The sequence below is a fragment of the Chiloscyllium punctatum genome, chromosome 4 (genome assembly GCF_047496795.1).
Source record: "Chiloscyllium punctatum isolate Juve2018m chromosome 4, sChiPun1.3, whole genome shotgun sequence".
NCBI lineage: Eukaryota > Metazoa > Chordata > Chondrichthyes > Orectolobiformes > Hemiscylliidae > Chiloscyllium > Chiloscyllium punctatum.
The window spans coordinates 39,840,372-39,867,912 of NC_092742.1; the positions used below are offsets into that span (position 1 = coordinate 39,840,372).

The window sequence follows — 27,541 nt, forward strand, 5'->3', positions numbered from 1 at the left end:
GTCCAGGGCAATTAAGGATGGGCAATAAATGCTGGTAAAACCACATCCCATGAGTGAATTAGAAAAATCTTACAAGGACTGAAAAGTTCATTGTTATGATGTAAGACATCATTAATGAAGCTCTTTACAGATCCAGTATTCACAAATTATATTGGGTTGGCTAGTGTTAATATTTCAAAGCCATTTTTCTCATTAGAATACCACAACACATTATCTTAAGTTGCATTAATAATGCTGTCATTGCGCCGAAATAACTTTGCAGTCACACTGATAACTGTAGAACTCTGCCAATATCTGTTTAATTACATTTTTATTTAAGATGATTGAACAGATTATTACTGCATTTATTTGTTCACTGTGAATATTAGATTTTGACCGCATTAAATTGCTGATTTATAATATGCTTTGTTATCACACCATGTTTTTAATGCATCAATACACAAAGAAATTCAGTGGATATTTTTAAACAAAAATAAAATACTGCAGACACCGGAAATATGTAATAAAAAGAAAGAGTATTAGACAAAGACTGTAGTTCCAGCAGCATCTGTGGAGAAGGAAGCAGACTTAATGTCTCAAGCTTCATGTGACCTTTCTTTGGAAGAAGATTTATACAGGCTCAAAATATTAATTCTGTTTCTCTTTCCACAGATGCTGTCAGACCTACTGAGTTTCTCTAGCACTTACTGTTTTTATTTGTGCATTTTTAATTCTTTGGAAGCATAGAACTGAACTGCTCCCATGCTTAACAGAGATATATTCAATTACAACAATATCTTAACATACTGATAGATCAGCTATTGAATGTCTTGTGTTCCTAATTACTAATGATTTGGAGATGCCAGTGTTGGACTGGGGTGTACAAAGTTAAAAATCACACAAAGCAGGTTAGAGTCCAACAGGTTTAATTGGAAGCACCGCTCCTTCATCAGGTGGTAGATGAAGGAGTGATGCTCCGAAAGCTAGTGTGCTTCCAATTAAACCTGTTGGACTATAACCTGGTGTTGTGTGATTTTTAACTAGTTACTAATAACAGTGTCAGAGAAACAGGAAGCATAAGCCCTCAGGCCTTTTGCTCTGCCAATCAAAAGAATCATGACTGAACTTCTCTCTTAGCTACACCTTCTTACATTATCCACATAGCTTTAGATTCCTCTCACATCCAAATAATTTATCAATCTCTTGATTTGAAAAATACTCAATTCCTCAAACACTCTGGAGCTCTCAGGAGGTAGAGAATTCTGTAGATGGACAATGCTTTGAGTGAAGAGATTCCTCCTCAATTCAGTGTTAAAAACCAGCTTCAAATTTCTAGATTCCCCACCAGATCAATCTTCCTCTCAGCTTTTATGCTACCAAGCTATCTAAAGATTAAATTATCTCTCATTCTTCCAAGCGGTGTGGAACACAAACCTATCCTGCTCAATTTCTTATGATAAGACAATTACTTTTCCCCAGGAATCAGCCTGTTGAACCTTCATCACACTCGTCTTAAGGCAAGAGATCCCTCCTTTACTTAGGACATAAGATGTGCACATAATACTGAAGATGTGATCTCATCATGGCACATAATGATTTCATTAAGACTTATTCATTCTATTATTCTCTCATTCCTTTGCATAAAATACAATAAATCATTGGTTTTGAAATGTTTATTCACCCGCATGTTAACTTTCTGTGACTTATGCACAAGGGCACACAATTTCTCCAGTTTATCATCAATTAAAAAATAATCTGTTTCTCGGTGTTTCCTATGAAAATGCACACATCTCCACATTATATTCCATCTGCTACTTTCCTCAAAATGCACTTCACCTGACAAATTCAAGAATAGGTCATTCTTTCTCTGTTCGTCATCTTGGAATTTTTGAATTCCAACATTTTATTTCTGCTCAAATAGCAGATGGGCCACTCAAGTTAAAATAAATGCTTTGCTGTTAAATTTGCACTATCTTAAATTCCAGCTCACTTAAATTCTGTTTGATTTTCTTTATTGTATCCAAGAAGTCTTCAAACATCCCTTAAAAATGACTTCCCTGATAGAATACTAAGGATGCCGAGTCCTAGCTCAAACCTACATTTCATTGCACAGATGCTGTACAGAAGCCCTTAGTTGGAATAAAGCTTAATTTCTGTAATAAATCTGTTTGATATCTGACCAAATTTGGCCCTTCTCTGTTATTAATAATAAATTATCATTGGGAGGAACACTAACATTTGGAATTTCCAGTGCTCATTTATTACAGGGGTTAATGTCCATAGCAATTGTTAAACTCATCAATATGTTGAACAATACAAGAATTTGCAGAGTACACAGGACATTAAAAAGATTTTACTTTCTGAATAAATTTATTGTGCCTCTGATTTCTGTGAACTGTTCTGTTTTTGACAATTAGTGATAAATAACTGAATTTTTCAGACTACCACAAATTTGGTATATTAAAAATAACAGTCGATCATGCTGTTGAATACATATTGCCAGTATAAAAACTGCAGCTTTCTCTATACCTGCATAAATTATATTTGCTAACTTTCAACATTTGTCACTGTTCTTAATTTCACAACTCCCAATTCATATTTTTCTCAATTAAAGGGCTTCATCCACCATTAAATCCACTTCCTCAAAAACACGGACAGTCTAGACAGTAATGATAAAAAATATGTTTGAATTAGCGACAAATGCAGGAGGTGATGTCAGAGAAAGGGTATTTCTTTTGACTTTGTCAATTTATACAGAAGAATCCATTATCTTTCAAACCCAGAACAGTGTCTCTCTGGCCAGAACTCCCAAATATTGTGATGGCAATGTCAGAATTTCCAGCTGCAGCCCCCAGATATTTGCACTTTTAGAGTTAGGCACTTCACATGATTGTTCATTGAGTGTTTAGAGCTAGTTCCTCAGATCTGCTTATTTCACCCCATGCTTCACAACTAAACAGATACACAGAAGCAGCTTTACGTCAGTTCCCCAGCCCTGCTACAACTGTGACTTACCCAAACATAAATGGAGGCCATTGCATTCCTTTCTGAAAGTGTACACCAGTACATTCACACACCCTCAGTCAATATGGATCTAGATTTCACATCGAAGATTGGTAACAGATTACAGTATAAATCAGGGAGACAGTTGCATGAAACTTTTACATTGGAATGATACTGTCTCAGATGCATATCATGATATGTACAGTTGTAGAATTAATCCTTGGGCTTTGGATGGGCAAAGTGGACACCAGCAGTTTTATTTCATCCAATCTGTTCAGTGTTCCTTATAGTCTGTTGAGTGCTGCAGGCCCAAAAGCACATGAAACTGGCTGGAGATTTTTTGAACTCAATTCACTGAGACACCTTCCAGCCAGGAGACAGAACAAACAAACAAACTTTCATCAAATTAGATCAGACAAGTTTTGATGTCAGGACCTTGAGGCAAAAGCAGAATATACTGAGATACTGTGTCATCCTGTCCTTCCCTGTTGCCTGGTGGAAGTTGTTATAAAACATCTTTTATCGCACTTAAATTTTATGTCATTAGACGGTAAGAAGTTCACACTGTGCAAAGGGAAGGTTTGGACAGACTTGGTGATCAACGAGAAATGTTGCAACATTTTTCCTTAATTTCATATCTTCCCCACTCAGCCAACTGCCTAAATATCTGGTCATGCCTTAGCAGCCAGCTCATTGAAATGGAGATTTCAACGTCAAATGAATACTGCATTGAACTTTCTTGTTTGATCATTTCTAAATTTTGATGAAAAGTCATTTGCTGGAATGAAAGAACGTTGAAATAACCTCATTGTTCTACACACAGAGGTGCACCATGTCCACTATCAGCAGCATAGAACAATGGCGGGAATCTTATTGGGATCTGAACAATGTGGGCTGTGGAGAAACTTGTGGCAGAATTAGACTAGAATTCCATAGAAGCCAATCTTGACATCAGGAATATCTCGCTGCATCTTTTGGGGTGGATTACCAATTAAGAGGGATTGCTGCTTGGTAAATGCGGTGTTGGCGATCCAACACCCTTCATTAATATTCAGATGTTGTGCCAAATTTGCCAAACAAGCTAGATACTGAGAAAACATGACATGGAAATCGGAACCTGGTGGCTTCAGCTCCTCACTTGCACCATAGGACCTCCAAGTTGGACATCGAGCAGCAATATTTTAGGTCACATTCAAGGGATATGGACCACATGCACTGCACCTCCATGAACATTGGTATCTGAAATGTGCCGGTCTGTAAGAATGCTAATGGCAGATTTCCAATTCATTTACATGTACTCCTTTACTTCAATACTGCATGGATAACTATCATTGTAAAGCTGTAACAAGAACAGTGTGTGTCAAGCACTTACATTCATTTCCATGGACTCAACTATGGTGTATCTCTGGGATCTTTACTTACTGTCATAGTTCTCACTCACTCTCAGCTTACCTGACTGTCTTGCCTTGTCTTACCTTTGTGTACTTTGCTCCCTCAGCCAGAGATATCAGGCTCATATTACTGCTGTGTTGCTTTGCCTGGTTTTATGCAGTTAAAATCGCATAACACCAGGTTATGGCTCAACAGGTACATTTGGAAGTATGAGCTTTCAGAGTGTTGCTCCTTCATGGAGGTAACTAGTTATGATTTTTAACTTTGTCCATCCCAGTCCAACACCGACACCTCCACATCGTGGTATTACACTGTCACAAAGCCAAGAAGTTTTTTATGGTAGTGAGCTAGCCTCAGTAAAGCCAAGGGAGATAACCTTTGCTCAGCGACCCCAGCACAATAAGTCAAGATCAGCCTCTGATGCCAGTCCTGGAGCTTGGAAACAGTCAGTTAGTCACTTGAGGTGGTGAGAGTCAGGATGGTCTCCACATAATGAATGAGGAACTGAACATCAGACAGCCCACCACCCACCTTGAGGTTTACTGTACTGCTGGGGGGAGCTACTTTACTCCTGGAATGAGAAAGAGATGCATATTAAGGGCGATGAAAGTGCATGGCACAGTGGTTATTGTCTGTGCAGGTCGAGAGGTGTCCCAAGTGAGTAAGTAGGCAGCACTGGGTTAGTGATTTTGGGGATTGGGCTGTGTGACAGTGAGTGAGGAAAGATATTACAGCCAATAGTGGAAGTGGTACAGTGGTACAGGAGCAGAGGTGGAATAGGTGGGAGGTACCGGATGGTGGCAATTACAATAGTGGCAAGATGAAGGTCATTGACCATCCTTCATCCTGTACATTTCTTCAAATGGATGTGAATGGTTTAACGCAGATGGCAACCTTGGACCAAGCTGCAAGGTCTGGTGACGTGGCCTCCATTGGTGGGCCTTAGCGAAGAGGAGCTCCTGCCTCTGCATCACCCATCCCAGCAGGAGCTCCAGGCTCCTTCCTGCACAGTGGGTTACTGATTTCCCATTGGCTGCCATGTGCGAGGCAACTGTCAGGAACTGTGCAGAGCAGCTCTGGACTAACAGTGCTTACCCTGGTGCATGATACATTTTTAAGCATGGTACAGGCAAAGGATGCCAGTGAATTCCAGGATAACTGCTGAATAATAAATGGCCTGGGTATGACATTGTAAACTCAGGTTGCAACTGGATGTAATGGATGTCGAGTAAGTAGTTAATGAAGTGAGTGTGTTAAGATACAGTGAGAAAACTTGCTGTACTCCGCAACAGAAATTGCTGCAGAAATTTGACCCAGCTCAGACTTAGCCAAACAAACATAAGGTACAGCCTTATGTTTTAGGTGCCTTATTTTGTGTTGTCTTATTCACAATATATCATCACAGTCTACAGGATGTCAGGAGAACTTAGTCTTTGGAAGCTCGTGGTTGGGTTTGATAAATATTATTTTTTTAAAAAGATTATATTTTTAAAAATCTCTGTTGCTTAGGGAGTGAAGACATAGCTGCAGACTCACTATGCACCCAATGTATTCTGTTGACATTCGTAAAATTAATTGTTGTGACTCCCAGTGCTCCTATTATCTACTGGTAGAAATAAATCGGTCAACCTGGATTAACATAATACCATAAAGCATAAGGGCAGAAGGAGCCATTCAATCCATCAAGCCAGTTTTGCTGTTCAATCAGGTCACAGGTGATCACATAATCCTCAACTATATTGGTCTGTCTTTTCCCCGTAACCCTTGATTTCCTTACTGATTGGAAGTCTGTCTATCTCAGCTTTGAATATAGTTAACAACCCAGTCTCAACAGCCCTCTGAGGTAAAGAATTTCACAGATTCACTATCCTTAGTGAAGGAAGTCCTCCTCATCTCTATTTCAGATGTGCAATTCCTTATTCTGAAATGATGCCCTTGACATTCTCCACAAAGGGAAACAGTCTTCCAACATTTACCCTGTCAAGTCCCCTAAGAATCATGTACGCTTCAATAAGATCATCCTTCATTCTTCTATAATCCAGTGAGTATAGATCAATCTCTTCCACCTCTCCACATAAAACATCAAATTTCTCTCTGAACCCTGGAGCTGAAATGAGTTGCTCTTCCCTGTCAATCATGAGACACTGAACTGAACACCTCAGTTACCTTCTGCAAGCAGTGACATCAGCATCAGGCCCAAGCACGTTTGGACATTTGAAGGGAATTTGTGTCAGCTAGGAAGATAGGGATCAGCAAGTCCAAATGGCACACTGCACACAGTGAAACCTACAAATAGCAGAACCTCCCAGTATTAGAATAAAACAAAGAATTGCAGATGCTGGAAATCCAAAACAACAACAGACATTGCTGAGAAACTCAGCAGATCTTGCAGCGTCTGTGGAGAGAGAAACAGAATTAACATTTTAAGTCCAGTGACCATCCTTCAGAACTGATAGTAACTAAGAAAAGTTGTTTTATATGTAAAGGTGGATCATAAGCCACCATTTCTGCCATCTCTAGCAGAATGCCACTACAAGACACATTTCTCCTGTCTTCCCTTGTCAACATTTCATAGGTTCCCCTCAGGACACCTTGATCTACGCTTCCTCCACTCCCAACACCATCCACATCTCTATGGCACCTATCGATGCAATTGTTGAATAATTGCCCATTTATCTACTCACTATCCAAGTCTGGAGACCAACCTTCCAGATGAAGCAGCAATTTACCTCTACTGCACTCAAACTAGTTTACTGTGCTTGCTGCTCACGATGTGGTCTCCTCTACGCTGGGAAGATAAAACGCAGACTGGACGACCACTTTGCTGAACACCTTTTGTCTCGCTAGCTGTCATTCTTTCTCTCTCTCTGGGCTCCATTTCTGCCCATCTGTACATTCCTTTGCCATCGCACCCCACCCCTGACCTTTAGCTTATATACCATGTTTTCCTGGCTACTTCTGAAGAAAGGTCACTGAACCTGAAACATTAAGTCTGCTTCTTCTCCACAGTTGCCAGACTTGCTGAATTTCTCCAGCGATTTCAGTTTTTGTTTTCCCTACACATTAGTATAAATCTTTAAATAATCCACAACATGTGGACTGTTCCCTCAGTTAGTTCACCCAGGTAAAAACAATGACTGCAGATGCTGGAAACCAGATTCTGGATTAGTGGTGCTGGAAGAGCACAGCAGTTCAGGCAGCATCCAAGGAGCTTTGAAATCAACGTTTCGGGCAAAAGCCCTTCATCAGGAATAAAGGCAGTGAGCCTGAAGCGTGGAGAGATAAGCTAGAGGAGGGTGGGGGTGGGGAGAAAGTAGCATAGAGTACAATGGGTGAGTGGGGGAGGGGATGAAGGTGATAGGTCAGGGAGCAGAGGGTGGAGTGGATAGGTGGAAAAGGAGATGGGCAGGTAGGACAAGTCCGGACAAGTCATGGGGACAGTTACTGAGCTGGAAGTTTAGAACTAGGGTGAGGTGGAGGAAGGGGAAATGAGGAAACTGTTGAAGTCCACATTGATGCCCTGGGGTTGAAGTGTTCCGAGGCGGAAGATGAGGCGTTCTTCCTCTAGGCGTCTGGTGGTGAGGGAGCGGCGGTGAAGGAGGCCCAGGACCTCCATGTCCTCGGCAGAGTGGGAGGGGGAGTTGAAATGTTGGGCCACGGGGCGGTTTGGTTGATTGGTGCGGGTGACTCGGAGATGTTCCCTATAGCGCTCCGCTAGGAGGCGCCCAGTCTCCCCAATGTAGAGGAGACCGCATCGGGAGCAACGGATACAATAAATGATATTAGTGGATGTGCAAGTAAAACTTTGATGGATGTGGAAGGCTCTTTTAGGGCCATGGATAGAGGTGAGGGAGGAGGTGTGGGCGCAGGTTTTACAGTTCCTGCGGTGGCAGGGGCAAGTGCCAGGATTGGAGGTGGGTTGTTTGGGGGCGTGGACCTGACCAGGTAGTCGTGGAGGGAACGGTCTTTGCGGAAGGTGGAAAGGGGTGGGGAGGGAAATATATTCCTGGTAGTGGGGTCTGTTTGGAGGTGGCGGAAAAGATCACTAACACAGATATTATTGACTAATAATCCTCACAGAAATTCCTGCAGGACTCTGCATTATCAAGTTCCATGCAAGAGGACGACTATTAATAACAATCTTCCAATTGCTAACATGCAACCAATTTTTTATATATCCTGTAGTCTGCTCTTTCAGTCCTAAATTATCAACATGATGTTAATGGCATTCCGTCTCGGTAATGATCATTTGCAAGTGACAAACAAATCAACTGCTTCAGAATAGTTAACTGAGAGAGCTTAAAAAGTTTGAAACCAAAGTCTAATGAAGAAATCACACATCGTTTGGGAAGTACACATTTTCAAGGTATTTCTTCAAAAGATTTATAAAAAGTCTTTTTTAATGCTACGTAATATGAAAATTTCCACAGGGTGCTGGAGTCGGCACACATCAAAGTGAAGACATCTTTGTTTGAAAAATTGTGCTTTGTAAGTTCATGGTGGCAGACCCAATTCAAAATTTAACAAATCACATTATTATGGTCGCAATCCTCCAGCCAGAAAAAACCAAATGGTACAAATAGATTGGTGACTCCAAAAGAAGAAAAGAAAATGCACTTACCTAAATGTGGATTCGTCATGGGAGCTATAAATAAAACAAAAAGGAATTTTGAGCCCCTTGCACATTATTACATTATTTCCACAACTGTACATATTTCTGTTCATTCCAGTTTGTCATGTGTCACTTAAACCAAAAAACGCCAAATATATTTTACCATATTAATTCATTCAAACTTACCTGGCCTTGAGATCAGTGCTACCATAGTCACACTAAGGCAATATTTTAATTCAAACATTTCTTTTGAAACGGAGAACCAAAGGTTAGAGATTAGTTTAAGTGATGACAGTTAGCTACAGCACATCATTAATTGCATAACATAAAAGCAGTGTTAATTCTTGAAACACTTCTTCAGTTCCTTTTCTTTAACATTACAATAGATTTTGCTTCAACCTTTTAAAATACTATCACAAGTCATAGCTCTTTGTGAATTTAAGCTTGTTCTTCATCTGCTCAGATATTCTTCCAATGCGTCCTGGGAATGCAGAGAATTGTTATTATATACTTTTTAATTCTCTCTCATGTTTTCACATAATCATTGTTTCTGGACGGCAGCAGAATAATGATGCACTGGGTTACAAGACTGATAATTCTTTTTGTACTGTCGCTTCTATCAATGAAGAACATTGTATGGGCCATGTGTGTACAAGTGGCATCACGGTCTGCCCTGGGGAAATTACTGTAAATCTGCAGAGCACCAGTAGAAATGAGATGCTACAAAAAACAATTTCTCCCCCCCCATATATTTAGCAATCAGATGAAACTATTAAACACTAATGAACAGATAGATGATCATGTTTATGCCTTTTACAAAAGTTTTAAACTTAACAAACTTCCTTGTGAACTGGAAAGCAACTATACAAGAAGTGAGTGGGAAAAAAGGGGAAAGAATTGATTTAATTTGGGTATTTATTGAGAAAATTAGTTGATAATAGGAGTCAAGGCTTAAGGAAACAGGCATTGCTCAGACTGGAGGAAGGTTGGAAGTGATGTGACAGAAAGTACTAATTTCTAACTTTGGTTCTTGTTGTTTTTAGAGATTGGGATTAACAACACAATATGTTTGGTAAAGAAAAGAATGTGATTGTGCTTTGATGTGAAAGATATGAAAAGTGTGACTGAACAGAGGAATATAAAAGTACAAAGATGGAAACATCTGAAAGTATGGATTCAGGTCGATAAATCCAGAAGAAGACCAATAGCATGTTGAATTTTACACAGAGGAACATTGTGAAACAAGTGTGAAAAAGCAAGTGTATGGTGTGCTGAAATGTCAATTTCCTGCTCTTTGGATGCTGCCTGACCTGCTGTGCTTTTCCAGCACCACACTCTCGACTCTAATCTCCAGCATTTGCAGTCCTTACTCTTGCCTAGTTAAAAAGCAAGTGACTGTTGAAAAACCATGTTTAGCATACCCAATGACAGAAAAGCCACTTTAGCCAAATACTGTGCTCCACAGATTGAACCAGACGTTGCCAGAGATAGGAACAGTAATTAGGAGAAGAAATACAAGGTACTGGCAATATTTCTATTGGAACAGATGAGGCTAAATGGAGGTTGAATTGAATACATTTATTAAATTACAGCGAACTTTGTGAAGAATTATTTAACTGGCGTCTGGAGGAAGCAGCAAGTGACCCTCAGTCTTTTTTTGAATGAGAGATTGTGGAAGTTTGCCTTCTTAAAGGATTAAACCATATTTTGCATATGACTCCAAGATGAGCTTCTGGCTACATAGCGATAAATTCAGTAAGATCGCCTTTCTACTATGCTATCATTACTCGACCATATCCTGTTCTCAGCTATTCTATTACTGAAATAATCACCCATACTTTTCTTATCTCTGGACTCATTTATGCCTGTATACCACTGGCTGGTTTTCACATCATATCCTTTGTAAGCTTGAACTCACCAAACATTCTGCCTTCCCTGTCCTGAAATGCATCAAATCATGTGTAACCCCTGTGCTTGCTAACCTATAATAGTTACTGGGCAAACATTATCTTGGTTTAAAATTCTATCCTTTTTTTCACATTCTTCCAAGACTCAAGCTTCATTATCGCTGTAATCTCCTCCAGCTCCACATCCCTCCGACATATCTTTGTTTATCTAAATCTAGCCTCTCTAATATACTTGAATTTTAATCCGTCATTGGAGGTCACACCTGGTCCTAAGATCTGGAAATCCTTCTTCACATGTCTCTGACTCTACCTATCTTTCTTCCTCAAATATTTTCATTAAAACCTACTGCTTTGACAACGCATTTGGCCATCTATTCTCATTATCATCTATGTGGCTTAGAATCTAATTTGCTATGTAAGGCTTCTGCAAAAGCCTAGGAACATTTTCTTATGTTAAAAGTGCTTTATAAATATATGACTTTATTGAAAGAAAGTGTTTGAGGCAAAAATGATTGAATCTTTCAGGAAAGAAATCAATAAGTATTTGAAACAAAGGAAGATACAGGGCTACAGGAAGAGAAGACGGCCAAAAGGAATAAAGCAAATAGGTTGTTTTAATTGCTTTCATAAGGAATTGTCACACAAGATGAATTAACTGGCCTCTATGTTATCAATTTCTGTAGTATGTTTCACAATGTCTCAAAAACATTTTGCAGCACTTACTTGAAGTACAGGGAATGTGTTACTGGCAATACAACAGCCAATAATAATCAACCGCTCAATTAATGGACAAATCATGCAGCACAATTCATATTTCTAAATGGAAAAGGATATGCAAGAGTTTACTGGTTGATATCAAAGTGTAATCCTTCTTGCATGACTTTGCACAACAAGTCAGTGAAATGAATAATAGGAAACAAAAACATTTTTAATAAAATTCTAAAGGAAGACTTTCAACTGAATATGTAATGGAATGAAATTCTTTTTTTCGAAAAAAAAATCAAAGCTTGCTAGGATTCTGCAAAGTATCAAAACCAAACAGGGCTATTAATCAAACAGACACGGTATAGTCAAAATAAAAGATCTGTGCAAAATGATGTTCCACATAGATTTCACACTTTGTTATAAAGCCTCATCAGGAGGTATCTCAGCTAGGCATTTGTGATTTCTTTCAACCAGCCATTCAACTGTTAATGTAGTTTTCAAGACCGGGATTTACAGAAAGGAAGTCTGCTGATGTGCAGTGTCATGCGGTTTTAACTTTAAGATTGAAACAAAATGTGATCTATCACTGGTTATCTTGATCCAAGGCTGTCATTGATAGGCCAGTGAGGCCTTGGCGATGTAACATCATGTTCAGCGTTGAAAGGAACTAGATGTAAAAGAAGCTGGTAACCTTGTGGCTGCAGGCACACTGATCAATCACAGAAGGAGAGCTGCAGCCAAGAGAAGAATAGCAGCCAAAAGAGGAGCGTGACTCATTTGCAGAACAAATCATCTGTTTTCAGCTCAGGACTAGTTGTTTAAGGGCGACAGAACCTCATCTTTAGTGGAATATTTAAGAAAGCCTAGAACCCTTGTTGGGTGGACTAGTAAGGGATGAAAAATGTGTTGCTGGGAAAGTGCAGCAGGTCAGGCAGCATCAAAGGAGGAGGAGAATCGACGTTTTGGGCATAAGCCCTTCTTCAGGAATGTGGAGGGTATGCCAAGCAGGCTAAGATAAAAGGTAGGGAGGAGGGACTTGGGGGAGGGGCGTTGGATACCTATCACATTCCCAACACCCCTCTTCCAAGTCCCTCCTCCCTACCTTTTATCTTAGCCTGCTTGGCACACCCTCCTCATTCCTGAAGAAGAGCTTATGCCCGAAACATCGATTCTCCTGCTCCTTGGATGCTGCCTGACCTGCTGCGCTTTTCCAGCAACACATTTTTCAGCTCTGATCTCCAGCATCTGCAGTCCTCACTTTTTCCTGGATGTTTAAGGGAGTCCAACTCATTGTTGCAAAAATATCTACGGAGTCTGGCGCATCATCAGAAAAATTGTGGGAGCCTGACCCATCATCAAAAAAAAGTCTGCAATAAAAAGGAGTTTATGACTCATGCAACTATATAACAATTTAATAAGCTGAGTACTGCATTGTTAAATCATCTTTATTCATAGGCTAAGGAGAGCTAATTTCTGGTTGAAAGATATAATTGTGTGTGCATTTGCTTTGTATGAGTTCTGTGGTTTGTTTTTCTTTATATTCTGTGTTGAGCCTTTATTCTGTGTGCATTGCTTGCCTGAGCGCATAAAGCTTAATATTTAATGTCAGTATGTGCATGTTGTAGTTGGGTGTGCACTGCCCCTTTAAGAGAATGGGTCACATGAACAGGAGGTGGGAGTTAGAGGAGCAGCCTAAAATCCAACCATGGAACTGAGAAACCTAGATTAAAGTATTCCTTGTTCAAGTTTACTCTCCTTTTGCATTGTGTTCTATTTATAGTTCTAGTGAGCCACGAACATAATAACTGGTGACAAGAGTGAGATCCAGCCCACAAACTGTGTGCAAATTCCATTTTTTGGTTGGGTGGAAGGATGTAGCCCAGACTTTGAAAAAGATGTGGGGTTGTGGAGATAACATTGAGGGAAGTGGTCATGAGAGGTCTCGGGTCGTAGGTGATGCCAAGGAAGAGTGGTGGTACACTAGCATAGCTGGTAAGGGAGAGGTTGGCACAGAGAGCATTCACTGAGGGGATTCAGGCTGCAATGGTGACTAGGCTTGAATGGGAGAAAAATTCCTGCCAGCGGGAAAACAAAATGGTGGGTCAATTTGGAATGATGGTACTGTTTACCGAAGAGACAGAAAGTTGGATTCTATACCGAACGTTTTAATGTGTACTTAAAGGCAAATAAGGTGGCTGAAGACATTATGGTACAGGTTTTCTTCAGCACCATTGCGAGGAAGATCTTTGTGATTCTAACGTAACTGGTACAATCAGAGAAACCCAGACATATCATGATCTAAGTAATGTGTTGGGGAGTTATCTTGCACTAAAGCCACTGATGATTGCAGAGCATTTAAGTTTTTATAAACACATACAACGTGAAGGAAAGTCCATCACCCAATTTTTGGCTGCCTTAAAGAGATTAGCAGAATATTGCGAATTCAAAGGGTTCCACCAAGATGTCTTGTGGGATCATGTGATTTGTGGCTTCCAATACAAAGTCATCCAACAGAAGTTACGAACAAGGGGAGATCTGGATTTCAAGGCACCTTTCCAAATCATTACCTCAATGAAGTTGGCTGCCAACACAGGTGACTGATGATGCCTAGGTGCATAGAGTCGAAGCTGAGTGTAATATCAATCGTAGAATGCTGCCGATGTGGCAAGAGTGGCTGCAAGGAGTCAATGTATTGTACTCAAGAAGCTAATGCTGCAGGTGTAACCGAGTGGGTCATATTGACTGAAATCATTGGGTACAAGAGAAGGACATCATTCAGAGAGCATGCCACCAGGTCCATTCTGTCAGCCAGTAAGTAGACTGCAAGTCAGCTGGGTCTGCAGGAGAAGAAGAAGGCCCAGAGTCAGCAGAGTTTCAGTTGAACATCCTGTTGGTATGGGGTGAAGCTGATTGTTCCTGGGTCCTTCCAGAGCAGAAGACAGTAAAGATTGAAGTGGATATGGCTGCAGCAGTGTCTCTGATTTCTGTTAAAGGGACTGGCCGGGAGAAAGAAATTCTCAAAATGAATCTGCCATGGCCTGCTGACCTCTGGGGTCATGGAGGAGTGTCAGTTGCTGCTGACAATAGTACTCACAGGGGACTGTCCTGCATGAAGCGACTTCCCTTTGGCATCAGGTCAGTGTTGGCTCTATTCCAAAGGGTCATCATCCAATTTGTGAGTGGATTGCCAGGGGTCCAGTGTTATCTGGACAATGTTTTTATTACTGGATCCTCTGAAAAGAAGCATTTGAAAAGCCTCGAAAAAAATCCTAAGAAGATTGCAGAAACACAGCCTGCGAGTAAAAAGAGAGAAATGTGAGTTTTTGTAAAGAATTCATAGAGTAGTTGGGTCATGTGATCAATGGCAAGGGATCACACAAGGCACCCAAGGAGATTGAGGCTATCAAGAAGGCCCCTAGATTAGAGAATGTGCCTCAACTGAGATCGTTCTGCTGTACATCTCTATGACTGTAAGTTCATATCTGATTTGGCAACAGTGCTGAAACCTCTGCATTGGTGGCTGGGCAAAGGGCAGCTGTGGAAATGGACCTAAGAATGTGAGGAGGCTCACCAGGTGAAGCAAGCCCTAAAATGATCGAAAGGTTGACTGATTTCGACCCGCAGCTGCCACTGCACTTGGTGTGTGAGGCCTTGCCTTACGCGGTTGGGGCTGCACTGTCACACATCCTGCTGAATGGAGAGGAAAGGCCCATTGTGTTCACATCCAGGTCACTAATAAAGATGGAGGAGAAGTGTGCCCAAGTGAAAAGGGAAGGATTGAACATTGGATTCAGTGTTAAGAAGTTCACCCAGTTCCTTGTCAGCAGGCACTTAGTGCTGCTGACTGACCACAGGCCATTTTTGGCCACAGAAAGGAATTGAATTGAATGATTTATTGTCACTTGTATTTTACAGTAAGTAACACAGTAAAATACAGTGAAAAAATGTAACTGTCACCACAATCCACCGTCATTTTGAATAATTTAAGAATAAAAAGATAGAACAGAAAGAAAGTCTGCCCACTGCCTCCACCAAGAGTCCTGAACCCACCAATATAGGAGTCACCAGTCTTTAGGCGCCATTTCCTTGCCACTGTGCCCACCTCATGGACACCATTGCTGATGCAGGGTCGAGTGCTGGACCCCCACACACCTCGCAACAAGGAGTTCCTTAGCTCTGGGCCTACCACAAAGAGGAGCTGCCACTACTGCCTCATAGATAACCAGAACCCTGACTGTAAGCAGGACTTTCCACTGCAGCCTCGATAACACCAGGAGTCCCGGCTCAGGGCATACAGTGCTGCAGCCTCTGCCTCGCCAATGCCTGGAGTCCCTCCTCAGGATCTACTGCAACTAGAAGTCCCTGGCTCTGCTGCCAGGCCAGGCCGCTGTCTTGCAAAGTGTCCCACTCTGCCTGCACTCCTCTGAGATGTCGCCATGCCAGCGCCCACCATCTTGAAAGGTCTGTTGCAGCTGCCATCTCCAATCACAAGGAGGAGCTGTGTCCACCACCTCAACCTCCTCCAACTTCTGGGAGGCTGCTACTATTCCGCTCTCGCTCCCAGGCCGATGCCACTGATTAACCCCCTGCAATAGGCTTTAAAGAAAAACAAATTAAAGAACAAAAGGAGAAAAAGAAAAAGAGCAGAAGTGAAAAGGAACAAAAAAGAAGGCAAGGAGATGGGAGTGAAAGAGCCCTGGGATCAAGAACCAGCACGCAGCCCTGCTACTCAGCTGTCATCTTGTTCAGTGCCAGTAATATACCCTCAATGGCAGCAGTATGCCTGCTGATATGGGCATTGGCTCTGTCAGCCTAGTCTAATGAAATCAGATACCAACAGGCAGAGAAACACAGCAATACACACAATGCTTTGTCACCAAATAAGAATGTTCCTGACTGGAACCTGAAAATTATGTACTTTTTCCATGATGACAAGGTGCCAGTGTCAGTGAGTCAGGCGCAGAGCGCTACCCAGAATGACCCAGTGTTGAGCCGAATGATGGACTTAGTCCTGACAGAAAGGACTTGTCATAGAAACTGCTCAGAATTATACCCTTACCTATCCAGGAGGTGGGAGTTGTCTGCATCATGAGGGGAGTGAGAGTTGTTATCCCTTCCCTGTTAAGAAAGAAGGTGCTGGAACAAAAGTACCAAGGGCAGCCTGGCATAGTGCAAGTGAAGGAAATAGCCAGGAGCTACTTTTGATGGCTGAATGGGGACTTCCAGGTTAGGAGAAAGCGAGATCATGACAATCCTGTCCATTAGTAAGGAAGGTACCGCCATTATCAACTAGGAGAAAGTGAGGGCTGCAGATGCTGGAGACCAGTGTTGAAAAGTGTGGTGCTAGAAAAGCACAGCAGGCCAGACAGCATCCGAGGAGCTGGAGAATTGATTCTCCTGCTCCTCAGATGCTGCCTGGCCTGCTGCGCTTTTCCAGCACCACACTTTTCAATAACTGCCACCATTATCACCCCTTCATCCATGGGAATGGCCTCAACCACCATGGCAGTAGATTCATGTCGATTTCACAGGACCAGTAGAAGGAGAGATGGTACTAGTGGTCATGGATGCCTACTCCAAGTGGCCCAAGGTGGTGGTCATGAAGTTGGTATCAATGGAAGCAACAATAGACTGACTGGATGAAATCCTTACCAGGTTCGGGAACCTCAAACAAAGCATGAGTGACAATAGTCCACAGTTTGTGTCGTGAAAGTTCAAGGGGTATCTGGAAAACCATGGAGTCCGACATGGCTCCATATCACCCTGTGACAAAATGGCCAAATGAAGAGATTTGTATAAACCTTGAAGTTGGCCTTAAAGGCCTCACAAGGGGGGTGCTCAATAGGACAGTAGCTCAACAAGTCCCTCAGCACGTACAGGAACACACCACACAACAAAGACCCAGCATTCGCCAATGTCCCTAATGTTCAGCTGCCGGCTGAGAACCATGTTTGACTTATTGCGGCTGGAAGAGAGCAAAGAGGTGGTAGAGTGACATCAAGAAGGACAGATAGATGAGCAAGAACCTCAAAGTCAAGGATATTCCAAAGAGGAGAGATCATGTTGGCCTGGAATTACACTTCTGGGGAGAAATGGATCCCAACAGTGGTGGTGGCTTCAGCAGGACCATTGTCATATACAGTGCAGACCAGGGGTGAAGATGGACTGGAGGAGACAGCTGGTTGCTGCACCTCACCAATGGGGTGATTGTCCCTCAGACCACTGAGACAGTCCAGATGGGTCCAATGGTGTCAACCGAGTCATGTATCTCTGAGACAGAGTTGGCCATCCCTAGGGAGATAGCAGCAGCTTTGTCCCTGGACAATGGCAGCCAGAGAGGGACGTTCCTGCAGAACAACAGGAGCTTCAGGGAGACCACATCAGGTAAGGTTCCTGAGACGGTCTTTAAGGAATCACCATCTCCCTGAGAGAGTGATCTTGTCAACGTAGACTGCCAGACAGTCACTTTCTTTTTCCATGATTTGTTTCTGTTTGGAAAACTTCCTAATGATGTACATATGTTAACTATTATACCATGCCTGGATAATAGTTATAATTGTCAGATATATATACACACACATATATATGTAGTTACCATGATGGCTCAGTGATAAGCACTGCTGCCTCACAGTGCCAGGAACCCAGGTTCAATTCCATCCTAGAGTGACTGTCTGCGTGGAGTTTGCACGTTCTCCTCATGTCTGCATAGGTTTCCTCCGGTGCTCCGGTTTCCTCTCACGATCCAAAGATGTGCAGGTTAGGTGAATTGGCTATGCTAAATTGCCTACAGTGTTCAGGGATGTGTAGATTAGGTGCATTAGTTAAGGGTATGTGTAGAGTAATAGGTTAGGTGAATGAGTCTGGGTGAGTTACTCTTCAGAGGGTCGGTGTGGAGTTATTGGGCCAAGTGGCCTGCCTTCACATTGTAGGGATTCTATGATTCTACAAGGATATGGAAATAAAGCAGAGGCATATTATATATGCAGTTGGGTGTGTGCTGCCCCTTTTAGAGAGCATGTCAGGTGATCTGGCACAGGAGCTAGGGAATGCAGTTAAACATTGACTGTGGGGCTAAGAAACCTACAATAAAGTATTCCCTGTTCAAATTTACCCTCCATCTACCTCGTGTTCGATTCATGGTTCTTGTGAAATGCAAACATAACCGGTATGTTCTTATTATTTCTCATAATCCTTGTGTCCCAACTGTGGAGAAACCTATCAACAATTAGAAAGTCCAGTCCAGAGTTAGCTAAATGAATAATCAGTTGTGCATATAGTATTTTCTGAGACAAAGAACATCCATCATTATTTAGGTTTTCATTAGGTTTTCTTTAATTTATTTGCACATTTACATCATTATTCGTGATCCAAATTTAAAATCAACAAACACAACAAACCAAAATGAAGTAACAAATATGTCAGCAAACAGAAGATCAACTTTTGGTCTCTCTTACAATTAATAGTCAGGAACTGGAATAGAAATCTCATGTGGATGAAGACTTGAGGATAAGATCAGCATACTGCTCAGCTGAGTAACTTGCTGACATTCATATTTAAGGTTCAGATGTGATGAAATATGTCTTTGGCAATATATTTGGATTTCCAGATGGCCTTTGGTGCCACACTGGAGGCTGCTAAATAAGATAAGAGCTCACGATGTTAGGGGTAAGGTTCTGGCATGGATAGAGGATTGGCTGACTGGCAGACGACAACCATGATGTGGAGGTGCCAGTGTTGGACAGGGGAAGACAAAGTTAAGAATCACACAGCATCAGCGTTATTTGGAAATACAAGCTTTTGGAGTGCTCCGTAGCTACCTGATGAAGGAGCAGTGCTCCAAAAGCATGTACTTCCAAATAAACCTGTTGGACTATAACCTGGTGTTGTATGATTTGTAACTTTGGCAGAAGGTAGACAGTGAGGAGAATGGGGTCAATTCAGGATGGCAGCCAATGTCTAGTGGAGTTCCACAGGGCTCTGATTTGAGACCACAGCTATTAATGTTATACATTAGCGATCTGGATGAAGGAACTGATGGCATTGTTGCTACGTTTGCACGTGATGCAAAGGTAAGTAAAAGGACAGGCATTGTTGACAAAATGGGAAGGCTGCAGAAGAACTTGTATAGGCTAGGCGAGTCCGCAAAGAAGTGGCAAATGGAATGCAGCATTGAAAAGTGAGGTTACACACATTAGTGGGAAGAATAGAGGCATAGACTATTTTCTAAACAGGAAATGGCTTCAGAAATTTGAAACACAAAGGAACTTTAGAGTACTAGTTCAGGATTCTCTTAAGGTTAGTAGTCAGGTTCAGTTGGCCGTTAGGAAGGCAAACGTAATATTAGTATTCATTTCAAGTGGGCGAGAATTCAAGACCAGAATGGTAGTGTTGAGGCTGCAAAAGGCTCTGGTCAGACTGCATTTGGAATATTCTGAGCCGTTTTGGGCCCTGTATCTCAGAAAATATCAAGTGGGGTGGGCTTGAAGCACTAAATTGCGTACTCCAGCTCTTGATTCCGATGTAGGATGTGTTGGCCTTGGAAGAGGTCCAGAGAAAGTTTGAAGAATAACTCCAGGGATGAACAGCTTGTCATATGTGGAGTGGTTGAGGACTGTTGGTCTGTACTCGATGTATGTTAAAAGGATGAGGTGGTATTTCATTGAAGCTTCCAGAATACTGATAGGCTGAATCGACTGGAAGTGGAGAAGATGTTTCCACTAGTAGGAGAGACTAGGACCCAGGGGCACAGCCTCAGAGTGAAGGAATTGGCCCTTTAGAACTAAGACGAGGTGGAATTTCTTCAGCCAGAGGGGGTTAAGCCGTGGATCCGACTGCAGCAGAAGCCTGTGGAGGTCAAGTCTTTGAGTGTAATTATGACAGAGATGGATGGGTTCTCGATTAGTAAGAACATCTTGGGTTATGGGGAAAAGGCAGGAGAATGGAGTTGAGAAACTTATCAGTCATAATTGAATGATGCAGCGGATTTGATGGAACAAATTGGCTAATTCTGCCCCGACATCTTAGTCTTACGATTTGGCAAGGTATCAGAGAACTAGAACAGAGCATCATAGCCCTGCAAAGAGTGGTCATCTTCAAGACAGACAGTAGGGGTGGGGATGAGACAAACAAAAAAAATGAAGGGATCCCGACCCTCTCAAAACATTCTACAAAGAGGAATTGTTAACTACTGTTACTTACTGTCTATGTCAAAACTTTAAATTGCACCATAGGCAGCACTTGATGCATGCCACTGGTTTGAAACAGACAATTTTCTCACACCTAATACTATACTGCAATGTGTGTTGAATTTTCTTTGATAAGGCTCCAGTGAAGCACCTCAGGGTATTTTATAATGCTAAAAATGCTACAGAAACACAAATAGTTGTTGTATAATTCCAATACAGCTCACACACCAGGCTGGCGATGCCAGTGGTTCTCAGGCTGTGGGAGATAGCCATTCTGTAGATAAACAAGAAAACATTGCCTTTAAACCTGAATCACTTATTTGTATAGAATTGATAGGCTACAATGAACTCTTTTGTTTCCACAGTAATGATATAAAGTGAGTATAAGTCAGTGCTTGGGTTTAAAAACAAATGATGTGGGGAAACTTGACAATTCCATACAAAATGTTTTGCATAGAAGCAGCTGCATGCCAAGTTCTTAAAAGGTAGGTAGTCAGCTTCCCATTGCTCTGATGCACATTTCATTGTTGCACATATTTACTTCTGAATTATTACTGTGGCTCTGACTGGGGATAAAGGGACACAGATAGAACTCTAGACAAACAGATGAATTGAGAAACCTAAAGAATGAAAAGAAACATAAAAAAAATCAGTAAGAGATGAAAGGGCTAGACAGGCACAGAGGAGAAGGAGTGAGAACACACAGAAATATAAAAACAAAGATTCAAATCAATGGGCAATAAAATAGAGAAAACACACACACACACACACACACACACACACACACACCTTGGAAAATTCTATAGGACTGTGATAGCATTTCCTAAGTCCAATTGGGTATTAGCTTTTTGAATAGCTCACTGAAACTTTAAAAGCAATTTAATATATATTCTGTTGCCATGCCAACATTCCCCCTATGTTCAAGTCTGCATTCTCCATCAGATTGTCATTCCAAAAAGACGTTTACCCTTTAGTAACCAATAGGCTGGTAATTTCAGACATTTCTAAAGACTTTGGATTCTGATTTCACAATAATTAGTACCAAAGACCCACTTAGAGTCACAGAGATGTACATCTTTTTCATCAAACTCATCTCTGCCAATCAGATATTCTGAATTAATCTATTCCTATTTACCAGCATTTGGCCGATATCCCTCTAAACCCTTACTGAAGACAATAAATGCTGAAGATCAAGTGGGCCAGACAGCATGTTTCAAGTCTAGATGACTCTTCATCAGAGCTGAAGTAAAGTGTGGAGGGGTCAGCATTTATTTGATAGTTTGGGGGGACGGTGAGCACTAGTGATAGTGGGTGTAGGGTGTCAGAGAATAAAAGATGTTGATAGCGCAGATTAAGTGATCGGAATGTGAGAATGGCAGAATGATGGTGTGTCTCCTGCCACACTTGGAAAGATAGTAAGTGGGATGGGGGGAGGGGAGAGAGAACATGATGACATGCTAAAAGAAAGGGAAGAAATAGTTCACAATTTGAAGGTGTGGAACTCAATATGAAGTCCAGAAGGCTGTAAAGTCTGAAGATGAGATGTTGTTCCTCCAGTTTGCTCCGTGATTCCCTGGAACACTCCAGCAGGCCGAGGACAGACACACCAGAGTAAGCCATGCTGGAGAAACCAAACACAGACTGGGTGACCGCTTTGCAGAACATCTCCAGTCTGTGCACAAGCAGGATCCTGACCTTCCTGCAGCTGGTCATTTTAACACAACGTCCTGCTTGCCTGCCCACATGTCTGTTCTCAGCATGCTGCAGTGCTCCAGTGAATCACATCTCATCTTCAGACTAGGCACATTACAACCTTCTGGACTTAATATTGAGTTCAACACCTTCAAGTTGTGAATCATTCCTTCCCTTTTTTTAGCTTGTTGTCATGTCCTCCCCTCTCCCATCCCAGTGTCTGCCCTTTCAAGTCTGGCAGTGGACACACCATTATTCCACCATTCTCACATACTGATCACTTAATCTGAACTAAAGACATATTTTCTCCACCAGCACCCTGCATTCAGTACCTCTGCTTGCCCCACCCCACCCCACCCCACACCTCACTTTTGCTCTGATGAAGAGTCATCTGAATTCAAAACATTAGCTTCCTTTCTCTCCATGGATGCTGTCTGACCTGCTGTGACCTCCAACATTTGTTGTCTTCAGTACAAATTCCAGCATCTGTAGTAATTTGTTCCTCCCTTGAAACCCTTCCTATTCTTGTACCTATTCAGATGCCTTTTAAATATTGTAATTGTATCAGGTTGGCATAACATTATTTATAACATGGATTTTTTACAGTCGTAGCAAAGGGTTAGTCCTGTAGTCTTTATTTGCTAAGCAACATTTTCTAATTCCAATTATTGTACATGAAAATTTATCTCATTTATCCAAGCACTAACAGAATAGTGTCAATACTCTTTTAAGAAGGCCTACTTTGTGCTGTCTTTCATTAACAGTGGGATAGAGTTTAAAAGCCGCAAGGCATGGTGCAGCTCTATAAAGTTGTGGTGAGACCACTCTTGGAATATTGTGTTCAGTTCTGGTTGCCTCATTATAGGAAGGATGTGGAAGATTTAGAGAGGGTGCAGAGGTGATTTATCAGTATGCTGCCTGGACTGGAGGGCAGGTCTTATGAAGAAAGGTTGCGGGAGCTAGGGCTTTTCTATTGGAGTGAAAAAAAGTGACAGGTGACTTGATAGTGGTGTACAAGAGGATGAGAGGCATGCACATAGTGGATAGCCAGAGACTTTTTCCCATGGCGGAAATGGCTATCATGAGGGGGGCATAATTCTAAGGTGATTGAAGGAAGGTTTAGGGGAGATATCAGAGAGAGTTCTTTACACAGAGAGAGGTGGATGCGTGGAATGCACTGCCGGTGGTGTAGTAGAGTTAGATACATCCAAACTTCGATACATTAGGATCATTTAAGCGACTCTTGGATAGACATTTGGATGATAGTAAAATGAAGGTTATGTAGCTTAGTTTGGTCTCAGAGTAGGTTAAAAGGTCGACACAAAATCAAGGGCTGAAGGTACACTGTTCTGTGTACCAGCTCAAATATTGGCAATTTTAATTACTTTGATATTTCAAAACAAAATCAGAGTACAGAATGTTGCATTCATATAAAGGCAGATAAGTGTCTTTATCTTAAAGTTATCTTAATAAAATTTCTTGCGGTTTGATTATTTATAATTTTACAACTAGTATCACGGTTGTCACAAATGCAAATGTTAATCTGCTAATTACTTCGCTATATGCTTTCGATGTAACACCAAGTTCGTCAGTTTCATAAAGCTATCATAAATACAAATAATAGTTAAGTTTTATCCACAAAGGGTAAAAGAAGCTAATGAGAAACCTGTTATATAAATAAACTGCATAATCATGCTGGAATAGCAACACCAAAATCCAAAATGTATCTTTTTCTTACTGCCAAATGAATGAGACTGGGTCTTTTTGCCCCTCAGACCTTTCCCGTCATTCAATGAACTCTTGGTTAATCTGCAACCGAACTTCTTGGGCCAATATCCCTCAGCACCTTTGGATGTAAATAAACCCCAATCTCAGATCTAAAATTAGCATCTATCTATTGCTGGTGCAGAGGAGTTCCTTAATTCTACCACTTTTTTGTGTAGATTTTTCAAATTGTCATTTTGACTCGCTGGCTTTAATTTTTGTACAGTGCATGTGGCCCTATGCACCCCAGTGCTGAACTCTCTAACTCATAGACCAAGGGTAAATAGAGAGAAAATGGTTCCCATTAACGCCTTGACAATTTTGATCACATCACACCATACAATCTAAATTCCAGACAATAAACACAAATTTGTATGGTCTACTTTAATTGAACCTTTGGAGTCCAGGTATCATTTGATAAACTATGCTGTAGTGTTTAAATTCCTACATACCTTTTGTAGGATATAGAGCCCAAAACTGTTCCCATTACTGAGTGTGATCAAATAATGGCTTTGTATAACCTCTACCCCATTGTACCCTCATCCTTTAGCACTGAAGGTTTGCATTTCATTGGCCTTGTCTGTTATTTTCAGGAGATTTGTTTATGCCATTTTAAATGATCTCTGTGCTGGCACCCCAAAGACTCTGTGGATTTCTAGTAATTCTGGCTTTTCACCATTTAGATAGCATTCTCATGTATCCTTTTGAGGTCCAATTTGAAGTATCTCTACACTGAAATCCATCTGCCACAGTTTTGCCCATTCATGTAATCTCTCTGTGATTTTATGCTTCCATTTACATGACTTGCAATGCTGCCTTTCTTTGTGGCATCAGTAAGTTTGGATATGCGCCTTTCTATCCCACTGTCGAAATGGTTAATAAATAGTGATTAGTTGAGTCCCAGCAAAGAACCATTAACCCTCTGCAAAAGGTGCTTCATTTTCACAAATGGCAAGTTCAATAAAACAACATGAAATAAGGAAGTGTAGAAAAGAAATATTACACATTTCAAATGAATAAAAAGCCTGAGGAGAATTTGTTAAACAAATCCCCAGTTTGGAGATTATTTGAAAGACAATGAACTCAGCCTTTGGTTTCAGGGCTTCAGCCTGATATAAATTGGTTTGATACAGGAACTATTTTTTGCTGCACAAAACACAAACCATCTTTGTCTCAAGTAAAGTAACCTTCTGAATGTAATCTTTAAATATTATAAGCTAAGATCATGCCATATTGACTCTAACAATCCATTGTGGCCTAATTGTAATGAAAACTGAATTTCTTTAATATTCGTTTTGCCTATAAATCATATATTCAATAAATCATACATTCAATGAACACACAATATCTTTAAATTATTTCCTTTGTCATGAATGGCATAAAATTAAAACAGAAAAGACTTCAAAATGGTCGAACAAGGTGACCTCTTTCCAATGTTTCTATGACATTAAAAGCATTATTGCAGATAAAGTCAACCACCAAACTTGAAACCTGCAGCTCAAGATGAAACTTATGGCTGAGGCCTGATCACTAGTTAAAAGATTTGAAATAATTATTCAGACATATGGAGCAGTTGCTACAGAGTGTAGTTATGGCTCAATGGTAGCACTTTCACGTCTAGGGCGTAGATGAATGAGAGTCACCCTCATTGAAACACAGAGATGTTTGTCCTGGTTGGTGAGGCTAGAATCAGTGGACACAGTCTCAGAACAAGAGGGATGCAATTTAGGAATGAGATATAGAGTAATTTTTTCCCTCCAAAGGCATTTAGGGATGTAACAATAATGCAGGAGTTTGATGCTGAAGTACAAGATCAGTTATGATGTAGACGAGTGGCAACTTCAAAAGAGCAAATGGCTTTTGCTGTTTCTATTTCTTGTGCTCCTGCAACTGAATGCAGAGCATAGATTCACTTATACTGTTCCTCTGGGTGACTAGAGTTTTGTTCCCTTGAAATATCAGAAGGAGATAAGCTGGTGGAATGAAATAGACCTGGATAGTGATAGCAGAGGAGTTAAGCAGCCAATTGTTCCACATACTTGTCAATAGCCTGATGTGTCCAGGCAAAGTGAATGCAGCATACAATGTTAAGCTGACCTAATATGAGTTAAATGTGACTCAAAGTAAATATGATTTTGGAGCAGTCAGTGTCCACCTGGTCAAACAGCAGTATTGGCTCTAGATTACAGCAAGGTAAAGATGGATTACCAGAGAAATTAGGAATAACATTAGATTCCAATAGGAGACACAAAATATTGCAAGAAAAAGCACCAAGCCTGAGGATTGGGAAAGCATTAAAACCCTTCAAAAGATGACAAAAAGATTGCTCAAGAGGGGGAAAATAGATTATGAGAGGAAACTTGTAAGAAACATAAAAACTGACTGTAAAAGCTTCTATAAGTATGCAAACACACAAAAAAAAGTGAAGACAATTATCTGTTACAGTCAGAAAAGTTGGAAGTTACAGTGTTGGACAAAGAAATGAAGAAAGAATTGAACATGTATTTTTGCTGTGTCTTCACAAAAGAGGGTGCAAGTAATTTCTCTGAAATATTTGGGAATCAAGTGTCCAGTGAGAGGGAGAATTGAAGAAAGTCAGAATTATTAAAAAAAAAGAAGAGCTGCAGAAATTAATGGGGTTAAAGTCTAACAAATTGCCAGTGCCAGCCAATCTGTATTGCAGGATACTACAGGAAGTGGCCCTGGAAATATTGATGCAATAGCATCATCTTCTAAAATTCTGGAGACTCTGGAACAGCTCCAGAGTGGGGAGTGGCAAACGTAACCCCAATATTGAACAAAGGAGGGAGGGGAAGAACAGACAATTATGGACCAGTTAACATCAGTAGTCGGAAAAATTCTGAAACCTATTGTAAAAGATGTGATAACAGAACACTTGAAATGCATTAATGAAATTAGATAAAGTCAGCATGAGTTTATGAAAGGCAAGTCCTGCTTAACTAATTCTCTGGAGTTTTTTGGCAATGTGGCCAATAGAATAGTTAAGGGAGAACCTGTGGATGTGATGTATTTGGATTCTGAAAAAGGCTTTTGATAAGTTCCCACAGAAGAGTTAATGGAAATAATAAATCATGCAAGATTGTGGTAATATCCTGTCATAGATTGAGAACTGGTTGACAGGCTGAAATTAGACAGTGGTAATAAATGGATCTTTTTCTATGTAGCAGGTATAGAAGTGTACTGTAGGAATCAGTGCTTGGCCCCCAGTTATTCACAATATAGATTTATAACTTGCATAAGGGAATGAAATGCAATATTTCCAAGTTTGTTGATGACACAAA

At 41.0% G+C, this 27,541-nt stretch overlaps 1 protein-coding gene across 3 annotated transcripts in view; it reads right to left on the reverse strand.

Annotated features, from left to right (window-relative positions):
- Nucleotides 1-27,541, reverse strand: part of mdga2a (MAM domain containing glycosylphosphatidylinositol anchor 2a) — a 908,723-nt gene that overhangs the window by 114,627 nt on the left and 766,555 nt on the right. For all 3 annotated transcript variants that reach the window (XM_072568467.1, XM_072568466.1, XM_072568464.1), the window contains one exon: nt 8,996-9,019. In XM_072568467.1, coding sequence (XP_072424568.1) covers nt 8,996-9,019 — 24 coding nt within the window. The remainder of the gene's footprint in view (nt 1-8,995; nt 9,020-27,541) is intronic.